Genomic DNA, 19,190 nt, shown 5'->3' with positions numbered 1-19,190 from the left:
TGGACACAGACTGAATGCAGGGACTGACTGGGTATGGACACAGACTGAATGCAGGGACTGACTGGGTATGGACACAGACTGAATGCAGGGACTGACTGGGTATGGATGCAGACTGAATGCAGGGACTGACTGGGTATGGACGCAGACTGAATGCAGGGACTGACTGGGTATGGATGCAGACTGAATGCAGGGACTGACTGGGTATGGATACAGGCTGAATGCAGGGACTGACTGGGTATGGATACAGGCTGAATGCAGGGACTGACTGGGTATGGATGCAGGCTGAATGCAGGGACTGACTGGGTATGGATGCAGACTGAATGCAGGGACTGACTGGGGCTTGACACAGACTGAATGCAGGGACTGACTGGGTATGGATGCAGGCTGAATGCAGGGACTGACTGGGTATGGATGCAGACTGAATGCAGGGACTGACTGGGGCTTGACACAGTCTGAATGCAGGGACTGACTGGGTATGGATGCAGACTGAATGCAGGGACTGACTGGGTATGGACGCAGACTGAATGCAGGGACTGGCTGGGGCTTGATACAGACTGAATGCAGGGACTGGCTGGGGCTTGATACAGACACAGACTGAATGCAGGGACTGACTGGGTATGGACACAGACGGAATGCAGGGACTGACTGGGTATGGACACAGACGGAATGCAGGGACTGGCTGGGGCTTGATACAGACACAGATGGAATGCAGGGACTGACTGGGTATGGACACAGACTGAATGCAGGGACTGGCTGGGGCTTGATACAGACACAGACTGAATGCAGGGACTGACTGGGTATGGACACAGACTGAATGCAGGGACTGACTGGGTATGGACACAGACTGAATGCAGGGACTGGCTGGGTATGGTCACAGACTGAATGCAGGGACTGACTGGGTATGGACACAGACTGAATGCAGGGACTGACTGGGTATGGACACAGACTGAATGCAGGGACTGGCTGGGGCTTGATACAGACACAGATTGAATGCAGGGACTGGCTGGGGCTTGATACAGACACAGACTGAATGCAGGGACTGATTGGGTATGGACACGGATTGAATGCAGGGACTGACTGGGTATGGACACATATTGAATGCAGGGACTGACTGGGTATGGACACAGACTGAATGCAGGGACTGACTGGGTATGGACATAGACTGAATGCAGGGACTGGCTGGGGCTTGATACAGACACAGACTGAATGCAGGGACTGACTGGGTATGGATACAGACTGTGCAATGACTGACTGGGTATGGACACAGACTGAATGCAGGGACTGACTGGGTATGGACACAGACTGAATGCAGGGACTGACTGGGTATGGATACAGACTGAATGCAGGGACTGACTGGGCATGGACACAGACTGAATACAGGGATGGGCTGGGGCTGGGTATGGATACAGACTGAATGCAAGGCATGGCTGGGACTAGATATGGACACAGACTAAGTACTGGGACTGGCTGGGGCTAGATACAGGAAACACGGCAAAGACAGAAACTAGAACAGGACACGACTCGACTGGAGAAGTAAGGACAGGAATGAACAAGGATAGGACTAGACTAGATACAGGGCACAAGGCTGGCTAGGAGAACATAGCAGGCCCAGAAGCCATAAGGTCAGGCAGAGGAATCCAGGGGGCCGTAGAGCAAGGCAAGGAGGTCTGGGAGATCATAGACCAAAGCAAAGAGGCCTGAGAGGCCACAAGGGCAAGGCAAGAGGGCACAGAGCAAAGCAGGAGATCTGGGTAAGCTGCATGGCTAGACAGGATAGCAAGGTCAGGGTGGCCAGGTCAGGGAGCCAAGGTGGCTCGATGAACAGGCTATTGAGCAGACTGGGTTAAATAGGACTAAGGATGAGGCATGGTGTGACCAGTGAGTAAGTGACTGGCAGAACTGCAAGCAAAGCTTGCTGAAGGCCTCTGCTAGTGGGGAAGTGTCATAGCAGGTAAAACCAGGGCACAGTGAGGCTGCACAGCAGGTGAAGCCATGATAAATTGCTTTTATGTATGTATGTGCTTTGCCAAGATGTGTATGTTTTTATATACTCTGCCCCCAACCTTGGAGGGTGCAGGAATTTTGATGAAGATTGTACAAAGCATGCCACCTGGTCTGTTTATGACTCTTTTGACACAGCTTCCAGGATTTCTGCATCTGCAATAGCGGCAAGAAGAATAGCCTGGCTTACTGCAGCTGGCCTACGGGAGGATGTGCATGAAAAGCTGGCGGACATGCCATGCCTGGGGAACATCCTTTTCGGGAAAAAAATGAACAAAACTGTTAAGTCCATACAAATCAAAGTTCGGCAGTATAGACCTTGTCCTCCCTATGGATATATCATCCCAAAAAAGATCGAAAGGAACCATACTGTAAACCCGATTACTATTTCTAAAGACAAGGACTCATTCTGTTTCACTATTACAGACAATGTTTAATCTTGCTACACCAGCTGCAGCAGCTGCTTCAACAAATGCAGCAACAGTAAATCAGGCCAAGAGATAGAGATAAGCAACAGCAAAGACAATCTCAACAACCTCTGCAAAGGTTATCTTCATTTTTTTAAAACTATTTAGTAAACTTTTTCGGAATACATTACATATATAAATATCCAGTGACCAATCTTTACACAGCACGGTAAACAAAACAAAAAAAGGAGAAAATCTCATGGCATAATGTAAATGATATAAGCCCCATATTTTTTCATATTTGTAAAATTGCCCCTCAAGGTTATAGCGCAACTTTTCTAGATCAGAATATCACGAACCTGGGTTTGCCAATAAGCCAAAGTTGGAGTAGATTTCCAAAAGGTTGCAATAGTGAAGTGTGCCGCCAATAAAGCTGCCCTATAAGTTTCCTGCACTTTACCGTACCAAGAACCCATCCTATTTCCCAAGAAGACCTAACAGGCGCCGAACATGTACAGCAGAATCTATAATATCCGCAATTTCCTGTACAATTTAGAAATAACATTTTTGAACCACAGGGCAAAACCACTACATGTGAATGAAAGAGCCTCTTTGGCCATATCCCCTCCAGCAATTTGAACTCTCTTCGGCAGAAAACCATGCATGGAATAACAGAGTACAGTAAGTCCTATGAAGCAGACGAACCATAAGCTCTGTACGTCTCATAGAAATAGCATTATTCCATGTAATATTCCAAGCTCTAAAACCACAGTCCGTGCATCATTCACCCTTCTGATTCATCGCATAGTCTTCCGAAACAGTAAAGTAGCCAAATTTGCCAGTTCTGCCTCTTCCTGCTGTAAGGCCACCCATGAATCAGCATGATTGCCGAACCAAGCTCGCAAACAAACCAGGCAAGCTGCCCAGTAGTAAATATGGAGATTAGGTAGAGCCAGCCCTCCTTGACTCCTAGGTAACCACAGCTGATCGATCTTAATTCTAGCTGGCCACCTTTTCCAGATAAACTTAATTATGGAGCTACACAAATCATTAAAGACCTGAGCTGGGGTTAGACATGGAACATATGGAAACCTGTACAGCAACTTTGGCAATATACTCATTTTCAACAAATTAATTCTTCCTGCCCATGAAACGGTTAAGTGCTCCCAGTCTACCATGTCTTGCTTGACTTTGCCAATCAGCCCTGCAAAGTTCACTGCCTACAATTCTTTAAACGAATTAGGGATATATAAATACCTAAATATTTGAACCCTTCCCGTACTTGCTGAAAAATTGAGAGACAAGGGGGAGCAGATCTGGACTTTTCCTGATCTGGCTCGTACAACCCAAGAACGTAGGAAAAAACTTCTTGTTTTGGGACTTGAAGTGTTAGTTTTGGGAGCTACTTGTTCAGTTAGATTTCCTTGTAAATGTATAGTAGTTAACACTGTTAAATATGTTTTCTTTGATCCTGAACAACTATGTCGCTTCATCGAAGCTCGAAGCCCTGTACCTTCTTAGTCTACTTTTGATCTTATAGTGAGCAGTTTTTGTCTTGGAAGCTAATTTTGATTAATGTTTTTCTTTTTTGTAATTTTTAGGTCAATTTGCCTATGACCTTTTTTCTTTCCCCCCTTAATATTGTGCTTACTATGAGAAACATTGTTTTTTCTTTTTTCTCTTTCTTTTTCTTATATTTGCTTGCAATGTATTCTCAGTTTTTCTTTTCAAATGTATTTGATATAATGATAAACTTCTATAAAAATAAAGTTTAAACAAAAAATTGAGAGACAGTCCGGCAAAGGCAATCTAGGACCCAGAGAGAATAGTTCTTATTTATCCAGATTGATTTTATAGCTAGAAAGAGAACCATCCAAGAACAAAAGCTTAAGAAGTCTGGACCTGATATACCTGGGTTTGACATATACAACAAGACGTCATCAGCATATAGTGAGATTTTATGCATCTGTCCCCCTAATTTCAAACCATGAATATCTGGATTCCGCCTCACCGTTGCTGATAAGGGCTCTATAGCTAGATCAAAAAGCAAAGGGGATAGTGGGCATCCATGACGTGTACCTCTTGCAATAGGAATGAAAGGAGATAGCACTCCATTAATTAAAAGCCTAGCCCTAGGCTTTGCATACACAGCTGAAACCCAAAAAACAAATCTCTTTGGGAGGCCAATATGAATCATGACCTCAGATAAAAAGGTCCACGACAACCTGTCAAAAGTCTTTTCTGCATCTAGGGAGAGGATTACTGACATACCTTTCCTACAGGCCATTGAAATAATATTAAACAAAAGCCGAGCCCGGCACGCGCTGCCTGTTCCCTCCAAGGCCACTCCGAAATCGGAGCGGCCTCGGAGGGAACTTTCCTTCCGCCTCCCCTCCCTTCCCCTACCTAACCCACCCCCCCCCGGCCCTATCTAAACCCCCCCTACCTTTGTTGGCAGATTTACGCCTGCCGAAAGCAGGCGTAAATCTGCGTGCGCCAGCGGGCTGCTGGCGCGCCATCACCCGACCCGGGGGCTGGTCCGGAGGCCTCGACCATGCCCCCGGGCCGGCACCACGCCCCCGGTCCCGCTCCGAACCGCCCACTGACCCCGGACACGCCCCTGGACACGCCCCCTTCCCACCCCTTTTACGAAACCCCAGGACTTACGTGTGTCCCGGGGCTGTGCACGCGCCGGAGGCCTATGCAAAATAGGCACGCCGGCGCACAAGTGCCCTGCGCGCGTAAATCTGGCTGGATTTACGCGCGCAGGGCTTTTAAAATCCGGCCCTTAGTATGCTATTTAACCCCCCGCCCCCACAACCAGTGAAATCTAACCCCCCCCCAAGTCAACTAAATCTTACTAGCCTAGCCCCCAAACCCACCTTATCCCAATCCATCCAATCTGTCCTACCCATATTTCCCCCAGAAATTATCCACCCTCCCAGCTTAAAGAACCCCAAATCCCTCCAGAGGGATTCAAATCGGGGAGCGTCCACGCCTGCCAGGCACCCACCTGCCAACCCTTGAACCCGCAACCTTAACCTTCCAAACTTCCCCACCTTTAATTGACCCATCCCAGACCCTTGACATCCAAAAACACCAAACCATTCACCCTTTATAACACAGTGAAACCATAAGGTCTTCCTTACCCCACAGTACCGACAAACCCAGGGATACATCTGGTTCAAAGGATCGTATTTATGCATCAATAATAAAAATAAAAATAAAACAAAAAAACAGAATTTGAATACAGTATTCCGTGTCAGCATCCAGCAGTCATAGATAGAATATAAACATACTGCAGATGCTGCATAAGTAGTCCACCCCCACATCAAAGGAAACAAAAAAAGATTAATAAGGCCTCCACATTAAGGCTCTTCTGATAGAAAACTGAGACCTCAGAATCACCAAGATCAAAAGGGAAGGCCATATATTACAAAAAAATAAACTGGAGCTGCAGTGAAATAACATGCAAAATCATTCACAGTTTTCACTGCTAATAGTGCAGAAGGAAATGCTTTACAGCTTCTTTTCAGTTGTCAGGAATGCCAGTAATGTTCAGTTATTCGCCAGGTAAGTTTAAGTCCAGACTGTAAATTATTCGATCACAACGGCAACGTACCCTGGTTGCCATTTTCTTTCACCACGAGGCTTCTAAATATTTACTCAAAATAGACTGCAGCATTTCACATAAAGAGAACAGAAAAATTACATAAAATAATGTGCGTACCAAGCAAGGATTTGTCAGTCGTCCGGAGCAGAGAGCAGTAAAATTTAGTACCGCTGTCTATAATGCCTTCAGAACTCCCGTGTCGCCATGTTTCCAGCCAAGCTGTCACTCCTGCCAAAGCAGCTCAAATCGGAAGACTGCAGGGAAGAAATAGCAAGGTCAGCCTAGATCTCTGCCACAAAACCATGGGATATTTCATGCAGCCACTTCTCGACATCCTTCACCGTTACAAAGGTAATCAGTTTGCCATTGCCAAAAGCTCTCAGTCGTGCAGGATATAAAATTGCATATTTAAGATCAAGCAGTTGCAGTTCTTTTTTTACATTTAGGAAGGCCTGCTGCTTGCTCTGTAAATCAGGAGAGAAATCTTGAAAGATCATAATTTTATGATCTTGATAATACACATTATTAATGGCTCTGGCTGCATTTAAAATCCGGGCCAAATTATTACTGCTTGAGGGCAGTTGCCTTGTGCCGGTACTGGTGATTGTGCTGTATGGGCCTGATCAATTTTAATAGGCCCCTCTTTGCTACCAAACTTTATTAGTTCAGGCAGCCATTAAGCAAAGTATGTGACCGGATCGCTTCTCTCTAACTTCTTGGGAACCCCCAAGACTCTGATGTTACAATGACAGGAGTGGTTTTCTAGGTCATCTATTTTTTCCAGAGCTTGGCTGTAATTTTTCCCCAGTCTGTCCATCTTTGCAATCGGAGCATGTAGCCAGTTCCAAATCATTTATTTTCACATCCTGGTCCTCAAGCTCTTCTGAATTCACCTGCACCGTTTGTACCAGTTGCACAACCTTGTCAACAATCACTTCCAATCTCATATCTAATTTTGTAGAGATTTTTTCAGCAAACCTTTCCATCAAAGTCTGAATATAGGCCATGCGTTCAGCTGTTTCTACAGCATCAGCCTCATCTGCAGAATCATCCGACACCATTTCCTCCACAGGCCTTGCAGACTCCTCTCCAGCCTTTTTCCCAGTTTTTTTTCTCCTGGATGGTATTGATCTCTTCCCTGCCGCTTTAGACATTGATGTCACTATATAGTATCAGCGAGAAATCCAAAAGAGTAAATGAATTAAGTAAATGTTAGCGGGAGCTCAAGACGGCCACAGCCACTCCAATCAGATTATGCTTGGAAGTCCGCTATCTTCAGTTTTTGACAGTCACAGACCCTGCAAACCATCTCCAAACGTTCAGGTAGGAGGAAGGCTTGCTTTTTATGCATCCCATTGGAACCAAGTCACAACAGACAGATAGGTTTTGAAGTTTGTAAATCAGAGGTATTTTCTGAACTTTCAGAGTTTACTGCCAAATCATTCCCCATGTTATCTGCATCATTCATATCAACAGTTGCAGATCCTCAATCAGGAGTTACAATCCTTCCTGACATCAAGAGCTTCAACAGACAGGCAAGAGATTCTACTCCAAGATCAAAAGGGAAGGCCATATATTACAAAAAAATACTGAAAAAAACAGGAGTTCTGTGCTTCTCAAGTAGTCCATTTAGTGGAATGTGACCTTTAGGGAGTTGCTGAGATTATGGAGAAAGAAATTTCATTCACAGAAACTCTCCTCTGCCTTAAAATAAAGAACTTTAAGGCACCTTTTTTGAAGAGCTCATTGGTGGGAGGTGTAATTTCTCGCTTGCTTTCTTTATGGGAGTAGGAATTTTAAATTTAAATTCACTGATTTTAATTTCAATTTGGTTTCAAATGTGTGAAAGTCGGTGTCTTTGAAATTCTGGCTCTGAAAAAGGAGGTAGCGCTGTCTGGATGGTCCAGTCTCCCTCCCATCCCACCTTCTGTTTTTCTTTTATAGGTTGTTTCTGGGGCAGAATCCTGATTCATGGTAGATTTTTCCCATTTAGTTTAAGTAGTTGTGTCCTCCTTAACCTCACTTAATCATTCTCTTTCTGAAGTCCCACTCGCTCCACTAGCTATTTTCTTACATAGACCCTGCAACTTCACTTAACTAAAGTTTTCCCTTCCTTAGTTTAACTCATCTATAACCAACTTGCTTGAGTTCTTCCCAGCTATGGTTTCACTCTTAATTCAAAGCCTTTTATTTGTTTCTTGTCTGAATGCCTTCTCAGTCTTTCTTGTTTAAATTGTAAGCTTCGTCTCCCACTTTCTTGGCTAAAAGCACGCTGGGGCAGGGGCGGTTTGGGGATGCCTGACTTGGCAGCATATAATTTGGCTTGCAATTTACGCCTAGTTAGGGATTGGCTGAGGGGCAGACCGATATATACCCCGCTTTCCGTGGATGGTGCCTTGCTGTTCCCGATGGCTCCTGTATATGTTGTGCAGGCTAAGCCGGGACAACTCCCGTCCTTTCTTAACCAGGCAGCACTTGTGAAGCCGCTTCGGCAGACGGAGCGGCTGACCAAGCTTCTGGAGATACCTGCTCAGTGTGCTTATTTTCTTCCAGTAGTGGGTAATGTGGATTTCACTCCAGGTTCCCAGTCTGTTCGCTTCCGGGATTGGGAGTCCAGGGGCATCACATTGGTGGTCCACTTGTTAACGAATGAAGGTAAGCTTCTTCAATTTAAAGAATTCCAGGCCATTTATGGGTTTGGTGCTACTCATACTTTCCCATACCTCCAAATTGGGCATTACATAAATTCATTGGAGGCAGATATTAAGTATCCTTCGGTGTTTAAGGCCCTTGATCGGATGTTTAGGTTTGAACAAGCAGTGGCTCCATCTTTGTCATTCTATTATAAGTTTCTAAGACAGAAGTCAGAAGTTGATATGTGCTCATATTTAGTCGCGTTGGAACCAGGATGGTGACTTCGTTGTTATCTACACTATTCTAAAGGGGTGCTTTAGATGTATAGCCAGGATCTCGATCAATATGTATTACCGAGAGCTACAATTCAAATTTTTGAGCCGGGCTTATGTGTCACCTCAAGTGGCCTTTCACTTGACTATAGCTCCATCGGCGCTCTGCACCCGCTGTGGTCAAGTCACGGGCACCTTGTCCCATGTTTTTTGGACATGCGCCCCAGTGCAGCGGTTCTGGCATCGAATGGCAGACTACATGGCTGACCTGTTGGATGTGGCTTTTCCAGTCACCCCACTGTGGTTATTATTTGGATGCATATCCCCGATTCGGATTCGAGATTCTGGCTCACGTCTGCTTTCACACAAAGCTTGTCTTGTAGGGAAAAAGGTGATTCTTTTGGTTTGGAGAACTCCTGACGCTCTGTCCTTCTGGGTCTGGAGGAACTGCTTCCATGACATGATGAGTATGGAATGTCTGGCGTCCTGGACATCCCCAAGACGTCGGCGGCTTTTAGTTAAGGTGTGGCAATCTTACCTACAATCTCTTCCACACCGAGCACGAAGTCTTATTGTAAATGATTAACTCTTCTATTCCACAATCAGTGCCTGAATGAACTCTACTAACTTAGTAGACTGATACTCACCTGTAGAACACCACTTTGGGGGGGATGGGACAGAAAAGGGGAGGGGCATTTCTGGGGTTGTATTATGTTGACGTTTGCTTCTGAGGGGGCTCAGAGTACCACTCTTCTCAGTGTTGTATCAATTGTTGATGGTAAAAATCAATAAAAAACGTTTAAACATAAATTGTAAGCTTTAAGAGGGACTGTCCATAGAGACAACATGTGCTCTGGGGTAAAGTCTCTGTGTAAAATTTATACTCAGACTTTTACCCAACAGTTTCAAAGCTAATTTGTTTGCATAAGTTCGCTTTGAAAATGCTCAGGTAATTGCTCTTCACTATGCACAAAATAACCCACACAAAGTTACAACTGCTTTTCATAGGATGTAACTTATGCAGGTTAACTTGTGCGCATAAGTCCCAAATCTGCTCATCTCCATTTTTCAGTATGCCAATCCCCAATGTGCATAAATGTATGCATGAAATTGGGTTACATGTGTACTATTAAGTGCACTGAGCCCTGAGCTGTTTTATTACAGCCATATACATGCATAAAACTGTGTTTTATGCTCATAAATGGCTTTACAAATTCAGCACTGTATGTCCTGTACAACACTGTGTATTTCTGGCATACACTAGACAAATCATGATAATAATAATAAGTAGAATTAATGCAGTCCAGTAGAATTAATGCAGTCCAGTCAAAAGTTCTTCCCTGCGCATCATAGAAACATAGAAATGACGGCAGAAAAGACCAATTGGCCCATCTAGTCTGCCCAGCAAGCTCCCACATTTATTTTCCCCTACTAATCTGTTTCACCAACCACCAACTTCAGGCCCTTGTTGGTAACTGTTTGATTCGAATTTCCTGCCACCCCCTGCCATTGATGCAGAGAATAATGCTGGAGTTGCATCAAAGGTGAGTATAAGGCTTAATGGTTAAGGGTAGTAACCGCCGCTTCAAGCAAGTTACCCCGATGCTTGTTTACCCAGACTGCACAGATCAATGCCTTGTTGGATGTTGTCTGAATGTAAATCCTGTTTTCCACATTTCCCCTTTCTACCTGTCAAGAAATGTAAAGGAGAATATTTTCAATAAACAAACTAATTATCAGCAGTCCATTCCTCAAAATTAATCTTGAGTTTGAGATAGAAGAGGCAGAGAAAAAACCTCATTGTCAAGTAGCTATGATAGTTTCATATTCATGTACTTTCAGATCTACTCTGGTTACTTTCCATATAAATTTTACCCGTGACAAAAGCAGATGCAAAGGTCCCAGGAGTACTTTCTACCTATCGGGCCGATTCAGTATGGTGTGCTTGGCCAAGCGCACCTTTAGCCCCTGTTTGGCCGCACGTTTTCGACACGCTATTTTTACCCCTTATACAGTAAGGGGTAATAGCGCGTGGAAAACGCGTGGCTAACCCCCCTGAAACTAATAGCGCCCGCAACATGCAGACGCATGTTGATAGGCCTATTAGTTATTCCCGTGCGATACAGAAAGTAAAATGTGCAGCGAAGCCGCACATTTTACTTTTAGAAATTAACACCTGCCCAGAGGCAGAAGTTAATTTCGGCTGGCACAGAAAAAACTGCTTTTCTGTACATCCTCCAACTTAATATCATAGCGATATTAAGTCGGAGGCCCCAAAGATTAAAAAACAAAAAAAAAATCGGCCTGCGGGTTGGAAAACGGACGCTCAATTTTGCCGGCGTCCATTTTCTGAACCCATGGCTGTTCGACATGGGTTCGACAACAGACGCTGGTAAAATTAAGCGTCGGCTGTCAAAACCGCTGACAGCTGCCGCTTCTGTCAAAAAGGCGCTAGGGACGTGCTAGTGTCCCTAGCACCTCCTTTTTACCGTGGGCCCTCTTTTGCATACCTTGGCTTCCTGAATTGCGTGCCCAGGACAGTGGCCTGGGCGCCCGTCTGGAGAGTGGGCACTCGCCGGCTCTCCCGCGAGGTTTTCTGTATCAGCCCCTATGACAAGTTTCCAAGGGAACATAGGCGTGTACTTTCCCTTTGGAAATTAGGTAAGAGGTCTTCAGATATCTGAATGGACAGTTTGAAAAATTGCTGGCCCCTCCTGGCGACAAATGCGCCTTTTCAACTGCTGGACTGCGACCAAACTGTCACCTCAGTTTATGCAAAATTGAATTGAAAACACGTTTTTCTTTTTTCAAAAGAGCTTCTGTCTTCACATAATGCTGCACCTGGATTAATTCAAGCCAGTCAATGTGAAATGTAGTATGTAATCAAATTGCTGCAGTCTGCTCTTTGTGAATATTTGTGAGAGGTGGATTAGAAATATTTTGATAAATCGTAGCATTTAATGATAGGATGCAGTACCAAAAATGGTCTAGTAAGTTGTATGCAAGATGGATTCTTATTCATTCATTTTTCAAAGTGACTAATGGCAAATGCAAATACTGTTTGTATTTTTCAGAGAAAAAATAACACAGTATCAGTTGACCCTGAGGAAGAGCCTGCTATTACTTCATTTTAGTAAAACAGAACTTGCCGCTGTCAGGAAGGAGATTTCTAGTGCTTTGAAGATCTGGACTACATTAAAGGGAGAGCTGTTCTTAAAAATGGAAGCCATAACTGAAACATGGCTGAGAGGTAGGTGAAGTGACTGCACTACTGGCAAGGAAAGACACCATCTTTCAGATACAGTTGAATAACATGCATAAATTAGAACTGCCTAAATACATAACAGGGCAGATTTCATACTGCCCGCAGAACTGCAGAGTCAGTGGATACTTTTTACCTACAGTCTTTGCACGTGCGTAGATTTACTTTGAAAATTGCACCTCCACTGCAGTACGAGTACAAGCATATGATTTGAGGAAGGATTTGTGCACTTTTACAGGGTGTGCAGTTTTCTGACAGCCGATATATGCTGGTAAAATGCTTTTAACCATAGAAATCTCTTTGAAAATTGCCCTCACATGAGCATTCAGAATATGATGAACATGATGATTAATAATTATTAGAGCAAGTAAGATCATTTTGTGCTGAAAAGAAAACTAGCAGTATTTTTTGCACAGGTTTTGAAATTTCTTCAGTGACTTTTAAGTTTATACAAGTAACAGTTGACATGAACAGATTACTTATAGAAAACTTGGGGCCTCCTTTGCTAAGCATTTTTCCCATAGACACAAAATGGGAGAAAAGCCTTAGTAAATCAGGGCTTTAGTTTGAGGGGACTTTGAATAAGCAGTATAGGGTGGATTTTAAAAGCCCTACACGCGTAAATTCCGGCGTTTATGCACGTGGCCGGGCCCCTTTGAAGATTCGCTCGACCACGCGCATAAACGCCTGTACGCGCATAAGTGCCGGGCCTCTTCGAAGGGGCAGGCTGGGGGGGGGGGGCATGTTACGGGTGGGAAGGGGCGGTGAGTGGGCAGGAACAACACCATTGATCGCTGTCCTGAAGACTTGGCTGCCGGCGCGCACAACTTGCTTCAGCTCAGGCCCTGAAGTAAGAAATAAAACAAACGAGAGGAGAGGGGAAGGGGAAGGAAGGTTAGGTGGGGGGGGGGGGGGGGTAGGGAAGATCCCTTCCAGTCCACTCCTTAATTTGAGTAGACTGGGAGGGAACGGGGGAAGGACGAGTCGCGTTGCCATGTTGAAATTGCAAAAATTCCTCCCTTGCGCGCGCCACCCGCTCATATGCATGCGCGACCCACGGATTTTCTAACATGCGTGCGCCAGCACGCGCATGTTAGAAAATCGGCACGTCCATGTGTGCGCGCTGGGAAGCAAGCGTACACGGATGCGCGCGTGCACGTTTGAAAATCTACCCCTTTATTTCTTGACATGTTCATGATTGCTTTTGCATATTAGCTTTCCTTGTAATGAGTCATGATGTAATCCAACTTACATTTGCTCCTTAAGAAGACAGTTTTCAAAGGGATTAACTGGGTAACTAAGTAATTATCTGGCTAGATTGCTTTTGTTGAAAATTGCCCCCTAGAAGCATTTGGCTATAAGAAACCAGCCCAGTGAGGAGGTAGTGTTCCTGAAGAGTCTAGGCCTCAGGGTCATGGCTTAGCCCAGGTGTTGGAGAGGAGTCAGGAACTGATGATGTTGGCCCGATGGTAGATGGGGAGCCAAGAACAGGAATTTCTGGGACAAACTGGACAGGAACAGGAGTCATGGAACATCTTTGGCAGGAACAGATCATAGTTTCCATGGGGCAGATGCCAAGAATTTTGTTGGACCTGCAAAAAAGATGTGTTCTCTTACTGCTTATATGTCAGTCTCAATTTGGGGCACACCGAGACCTAGTCCAGTAGGATGCCTGAAGAGGAATGTCTAGTTTTTGAGTATAAAGAATAAGTATTCTGTGACACCCTGTAGAAGCAGCAGCCTCCTTAGCTCTACTACAGGTTTTTAGCCTGCAGCTACCAGGGCTACAGGTTCAAACCCTGTGTTACCCCTGACACTGGTTTTCATTAGGGCTTAATTTGTAGAATTGTGGAGCATGGGTAGGTGGTGGGGAGGGAGAGAGTTGGGGCCATGTCAGGGAATAGACTGTGCTAGGGAACAGGACCAGTGCCTGTGCCAGGTGTGAACACACTCTCTCTCTCTCTCTCGCTCTCACAAACACATACATTCTCTTTCACTCCAAACACACACATACACTCTCTTACAACATGTATATGCAAACACACTTCACAGTCCATTTCTGTGGGGAAGCCACAACTGGTTTACACTGCCAGCTCTGCTCTGCTTCATTGGGTCCTGACAAAAAGGTGGCAGAATGCTTGTTCTGGGTCATTCTGCCAGCAGTTAAGCCCTAGGTAACACACACAAAAAAGGCTTTAATTAATACAAGTTTGAAACTTGTGAACAATAGTGCCAATCACCAGACCAGGGTTTAAGCCTTAATGATTGGCATTGCTGCCTTAAGAATATAAGAACATAAGAAATTGCCATGCTGGGTCAGAACAAGGGTCCATCAAGCCCAGCATCCTGTTTCCAACAGAGGCCAAACCAGGCCACAAGAACTTGGCAATTACCCAAACACCAAGAAGATCCCATGCTACTGATGCAATTAATAGCAAAGGCTATTCCCTAAGTAAACGTGATTAATAGCAGTTAATGGACTTCTCCTCCAAGACCTTATCTAAACCTTTTTTGAACCCAGCTACACTAACTGCACTAACCACATCCTCTGGCAACAAATTCCAGAGCTTTATTGTGCGTTGAGTGAAAATTTTTTTTCTCCGATTAGCCTTAAATGTGCTATTGCTAACTTCATGGAATGCCCCCTGGTCCTTCTATTATCCGAAAGTGTAAATAACCGATTCTCATCTACTCATTCAAGTTTCAAACTTGTGCTAATTCGGGGTTTTTTTTGTGTGTCTTGTGCTCTGCAGTATCTGCTTCAGGATCACACCTGCCTCCTCTTTCCTGCAAAATAAGAGGACAAGGCTGGATTAAGGAGCAGAGTTCCTTACTCTAGGCTCACCCTTACTCCAGGCTCACCCTTTCTTCTCCTCTTTCCTGCAGGCTGCCTAAAGGGGAGGGGCTGCTCTGCCTCTTAAGGCTGCTGCTCTGCCTCTTAAGTCTGAAAAGAAGTGGTGGAACTTCATTCCTGGCTGTTCTCCCACAAATGGAGCCCTGGCTTTCACATTGCGTGCAGTTCTAGCCAGAATAAAAAGAAGTATTCCAGAGAGTGGTATTGAGATTAGGAAAGTAAACAACACTTTTATTATGTATGTACAAACTTTAGCCCCTGTTTCACTGCCCACAGAAATAGGAGGCATAGAGTATACAGAGCACAAAAGTGCCCACATTTCTTGTAGGTAGTTTGCAAAACAAAATTATCCATCTTATTTCCCTTTGAAAATTGCCTACAAGGTCATGTGCAGAATATGCAGTAACTAGGCTGCTGAATATTTCCCTCTAAATATTGCCAGTTGTTATTTTCCCATTTCTGCATTTTCTGTCCAAAGAGTTTTCTGAATTTTTCTAAATCTCAGGATAAATGTAGAAACTTGTCTGTTTTTTATTGCATTTCTTATGAGACAAAGTTATTGTGAAAATAATTTGCAGGTTGTTCAGAGCAGCCAACATTAGAATTTAACCAGACATAAGAAACAGAGCTCAGTGTGCACAGGTGTTCAGTTTGTAGCTGGAGTCCACTATTACTATACAAACATGCACTTTGCAATGCATAACATATTTTGAATTATCTTGAATTTTCATCTTTCTTTATAGCTATCGTACAGAGTTCATTTACATATTGTACTTCCATCATCCACTGAATTAGATATGCCTGCCTTAACACAGGTGAATGCAGTGTTCATGCTAATGATTTTCTTACCATGAAACTCATTTGCCAAATGCAAAAATAAAATACAAATTTAGATGGAACATAATGGGATCATTAAAATGTTCCACAACATTTAACCAGCCGCTTGGAACCACACTGCTTTCAGTATAAGATTATTTTTTATATTGACCTGATACATGCATTTGGATTTGCTTTCTAATGTGGGTTCTATTTATTTTGTTGAATTTGGTATAACTGTATGGTTTGCCTAGACCCTTAGGTGAGGACTATAGAAAACAATTCAGGAATAATGATATTAAGGCTCTGTTCATGAAATATACTAAATCTAACTGTGCTTCTTCCTTTTTAATTGATTGGGAAAGAGTACATTCATTGGGGATACTCGTTGTAGCAGGGGTGGATTGATCTCTCGGAGCTTTGGGCATGCCCTGGTAAGCCAGTCACGTGACTAATGTTGATTGCATCGGCCTCATGCATGCAGAGCCATTGAGACCCACACCAGGCCTCACAGTAGTCCTTCGTACAGAGAGGGAGCCTCCCAGAGGCTGTCCACTTGCTTCTACTTGCTGTCATTTTCTCTGCAGTGGTGGCTGCAGTGGCAGCAAGTGTCTGGGCCTGCTCCGCTACTCTCTCAGAGCTCCTCCATCCACCATTTTCAGTCGTGGCAGCGGGAAACACTCCCATCATTCAAACCTGCTCTGTCGCTGCTGGTGGGAGGCAGCTATCAGACCTTCCGCCACTGCCTCAAGAGCTCCTACAGTACTCCTTTGCCATTGGCACCTTCATCCTCAGGCCACAGCAAGAAATGAAAACGAAACAGTATCCGAACCTTACAGTCTGCCCCTTCGGTGGCCGAAATGCTGCAGGAAGGAAAGCTTGAGTAAGGTCTAAATGTGAAATAGTTGAAGAAAGAATTTAATATACTATTTTGATCATATACTTTTTTCTGGATACCTTGCTGATGATTAAAAGTTTCAGTATTACAAATGGCAGCCTAAATGGTCCATTCGTTCTGTTGGATCTCCTTCTGATGAAGCCCATCTTTGGTGAAACAAGGGAACCTTTGTCAAGAGGAGATGTTTACACAGCAGCCTTTATGGCATCATGCTGAGTAATGCTTATTTATCTTGTGGTGTCTATGTAACTTTTAACTGCCTATGAGTATACTAACACTTTGAAGGGTAATTTTCAAAGCCACTTGCGTACATAAAACATGGTTTTATACATGTAAATGGCTGTATTAAAGTAGCCTGGGGTGAGTGCATAGATATGCAAGAACTGTTTCAGGGGGCGGAGTTGAGGCAGAGTTAGCATTTACAATTATACTTTTTTATTTAAAAACGTATGCATACAAGGGTACACCCTCCGAAGTGGAGGTGCAGTCTTTTGCAAGTGAATGACCCTCCTTCAGGAACATTTTCAAAGCCATTTGCAAGGTGAAACAACATTTAAAAATTTCCCACCCTATATGTGCATAAAAGTACACGCAAAATTCTGCAATATGTACACTTTTATCCACTGTGTAATGGAGGCATTTCCTGAAGTAGGGTTAGGTAGGGAGAGAAAGCAACTCATGTATTTTGGATTTTTAAAGCTAAATGCTGTGTTTTAGTTGGAAAAATGTATCGACAGAAGAAGCAAGCGCTCATCCCTGTGGGTACTTTTTCCTTACACGATTTTCAAAGTGAAAGTATGCACTATTTTCAATTCAAAACTGGTGCAAAGTTTGTGGGTTTAACAAACCCACAGACTTTGCAGAGTATGAAAATTGCCCTCTAAATAGAATATCGACACGTTCGTGTACACAGGCCAAGAGCACAACATATCAAGGTTTTGTCACTTCACAAATCTGTGTCATTTGTGCCCTCCCAAAACTTTGCAGGAATGTATGATTCTACAAGTCCCATTTCTAGATTGCATTTCCAGTGCACCTACAAATATTGCAGGACTATTCACATGGCTGTAAAATGTAATGTTTCACACTGCAATGTATTTTCAATGTCTTTATGGTTTTTATTTTTTAATTTTATTTTTTGTTTTCTTTGTTTTAAGTTTTTTATAATAATTATGAATGTTGTTGTTGTAAGCCACCTAGAACATTTATTTATTTTTATTTTATTTATAGAGTTTTATATACCGTCTGGCCTAAAAAATTTGTAAATAAATGTCGTAGAATGGAAGTCTTATTGTCAAAGATGATCTCCGTCCTAGGGATTCCCTCATCTCCCCATAGCACAGCATTCAGCCTTATACAATTGTTCATGAGGATGTGGTTCTGTGGTTTGTGCTTTGAAATAATAATATGTTTCTTTGGACGTACAGCAGCGGGTGAAGTGCACAAAGGCATATTAGAAATAGTGCTTTGTCCAAGCCAAGCCAGGATAATGCATTAGATCTCATGTGTTTTAAGTGAGCATTCTTGCCAGATTTCCAGAATTTAGCTTCTTTTCTCTCTCTACTTCTTGATCCAAAAACATACACAAATAGTGGAATAAAGCAAGAAAAATCATATTACTATCTTTTTTTCTCACAGGACAAGCAGGATGGTTGTCCTCACAAATGGGTGACATCGAGGATGGAGCCCACCACGGAAAACTTCTGTCAAAGTTTAAACAGAACTTTGACTGGCCCCTACTGGGCATGCCCAGCAAGGCACTGACCCTGCAGCCAGCAGGGGTCTCCCTTCAGTCTTCTTTTTTCCGCGCAGCAGTTGCCACGCGGTGAAAGGAGCTCTCTTACCACGTTCCTGACAGGAATTCGGTATTTTTCTATCCGAAGAAAATTTGCCCCTCAGGGGTCTCCCTTCGACAAATTTTTGTCACTTTCGCGGAAACCGGTAAGTTTTTTCCCTTTTTTTAATCGGCGGCCGTCGATTTTGGCCCTTGAGGCCTGTGGGAACTTACTGAGCCCGCGACTAAATTTGGCCTTAAGCCATGGCGACGGGGTTCCGTCGATGTCCGGATTGTACCCGGACCATGTCCATCACTGACCCCCATAGGGTTTGTGTTTTATGTTTGGGTAGTGAGCATGATGTCCTGACTTGCACCAAATGTGCCTTAATGACACCTAAGGGTCGCAAGGCCAGGATGGAGAAGATGGGGCTCCTCTTCCATGCACCCACCCCAACGCCATCGATAGCATCGACGTCATCGGAACCGGCACCGTCGAAGTTGCACCACCATCGCCAACCCGCCGGTGACCGTCCACCATCGATGACTTCTCGGCCGTCGACTCCTGTCCCCTCCCCGGATGACCGAGGAGATCGGAAGGATAAGCATCGCCATCGACGGCACAAGTCTCGGCCCGTCGAGGATCCGCAACCATCGAC

At 44.2% G+C, this 19,190-nt stretch overlaps 1 protein-coding gene across 6 annotated transcripts in view; it reads left to right on the top strand.

The window, feature by feature from the left end:
• Positions 1-19,190, top strand: part of LEKR1 (leucine, glutamate and lysine rich 1) — a 515,362-nt gene that overhangs the window by 182,515 nt on the left and 313,657 nt on the right. For all 6 annotated transcript variants that reach the window (XM_029615748.1, XM_029615750.1, XM_029615751.1 and 3 more), the window contains one exon: positions 12,002-12,177. In XM_029615748.1, the coding sequence (XP_029471608.1) occupies positions 12,002-12,177 (176 nt within the window). The remainder of the gene's footprint in view (positions 1-12,001; positions 12,178-19,190) is intronic.

Source organism: Rhinatrema bivittatum, chromosome 9 (assembly GCF_901001135.1).
Source record: "Rhinatrema bivittatum chromosome 9, aRhiBiv1.1, whole genome shotgun sequence".
NCBI classification, from domain to species: domain Eukaryota; kingdom Metazoa; phylum Chordata; class Amphibia; order Gymnophiona; family Rhinatrematidae; genus Rhinatrema; species Rhinatrema bivittatum.
Note: the sequence above shows the minus strand (reverse complement) of the source record. Positions and strands in the feature narration are given on the sequence as shown.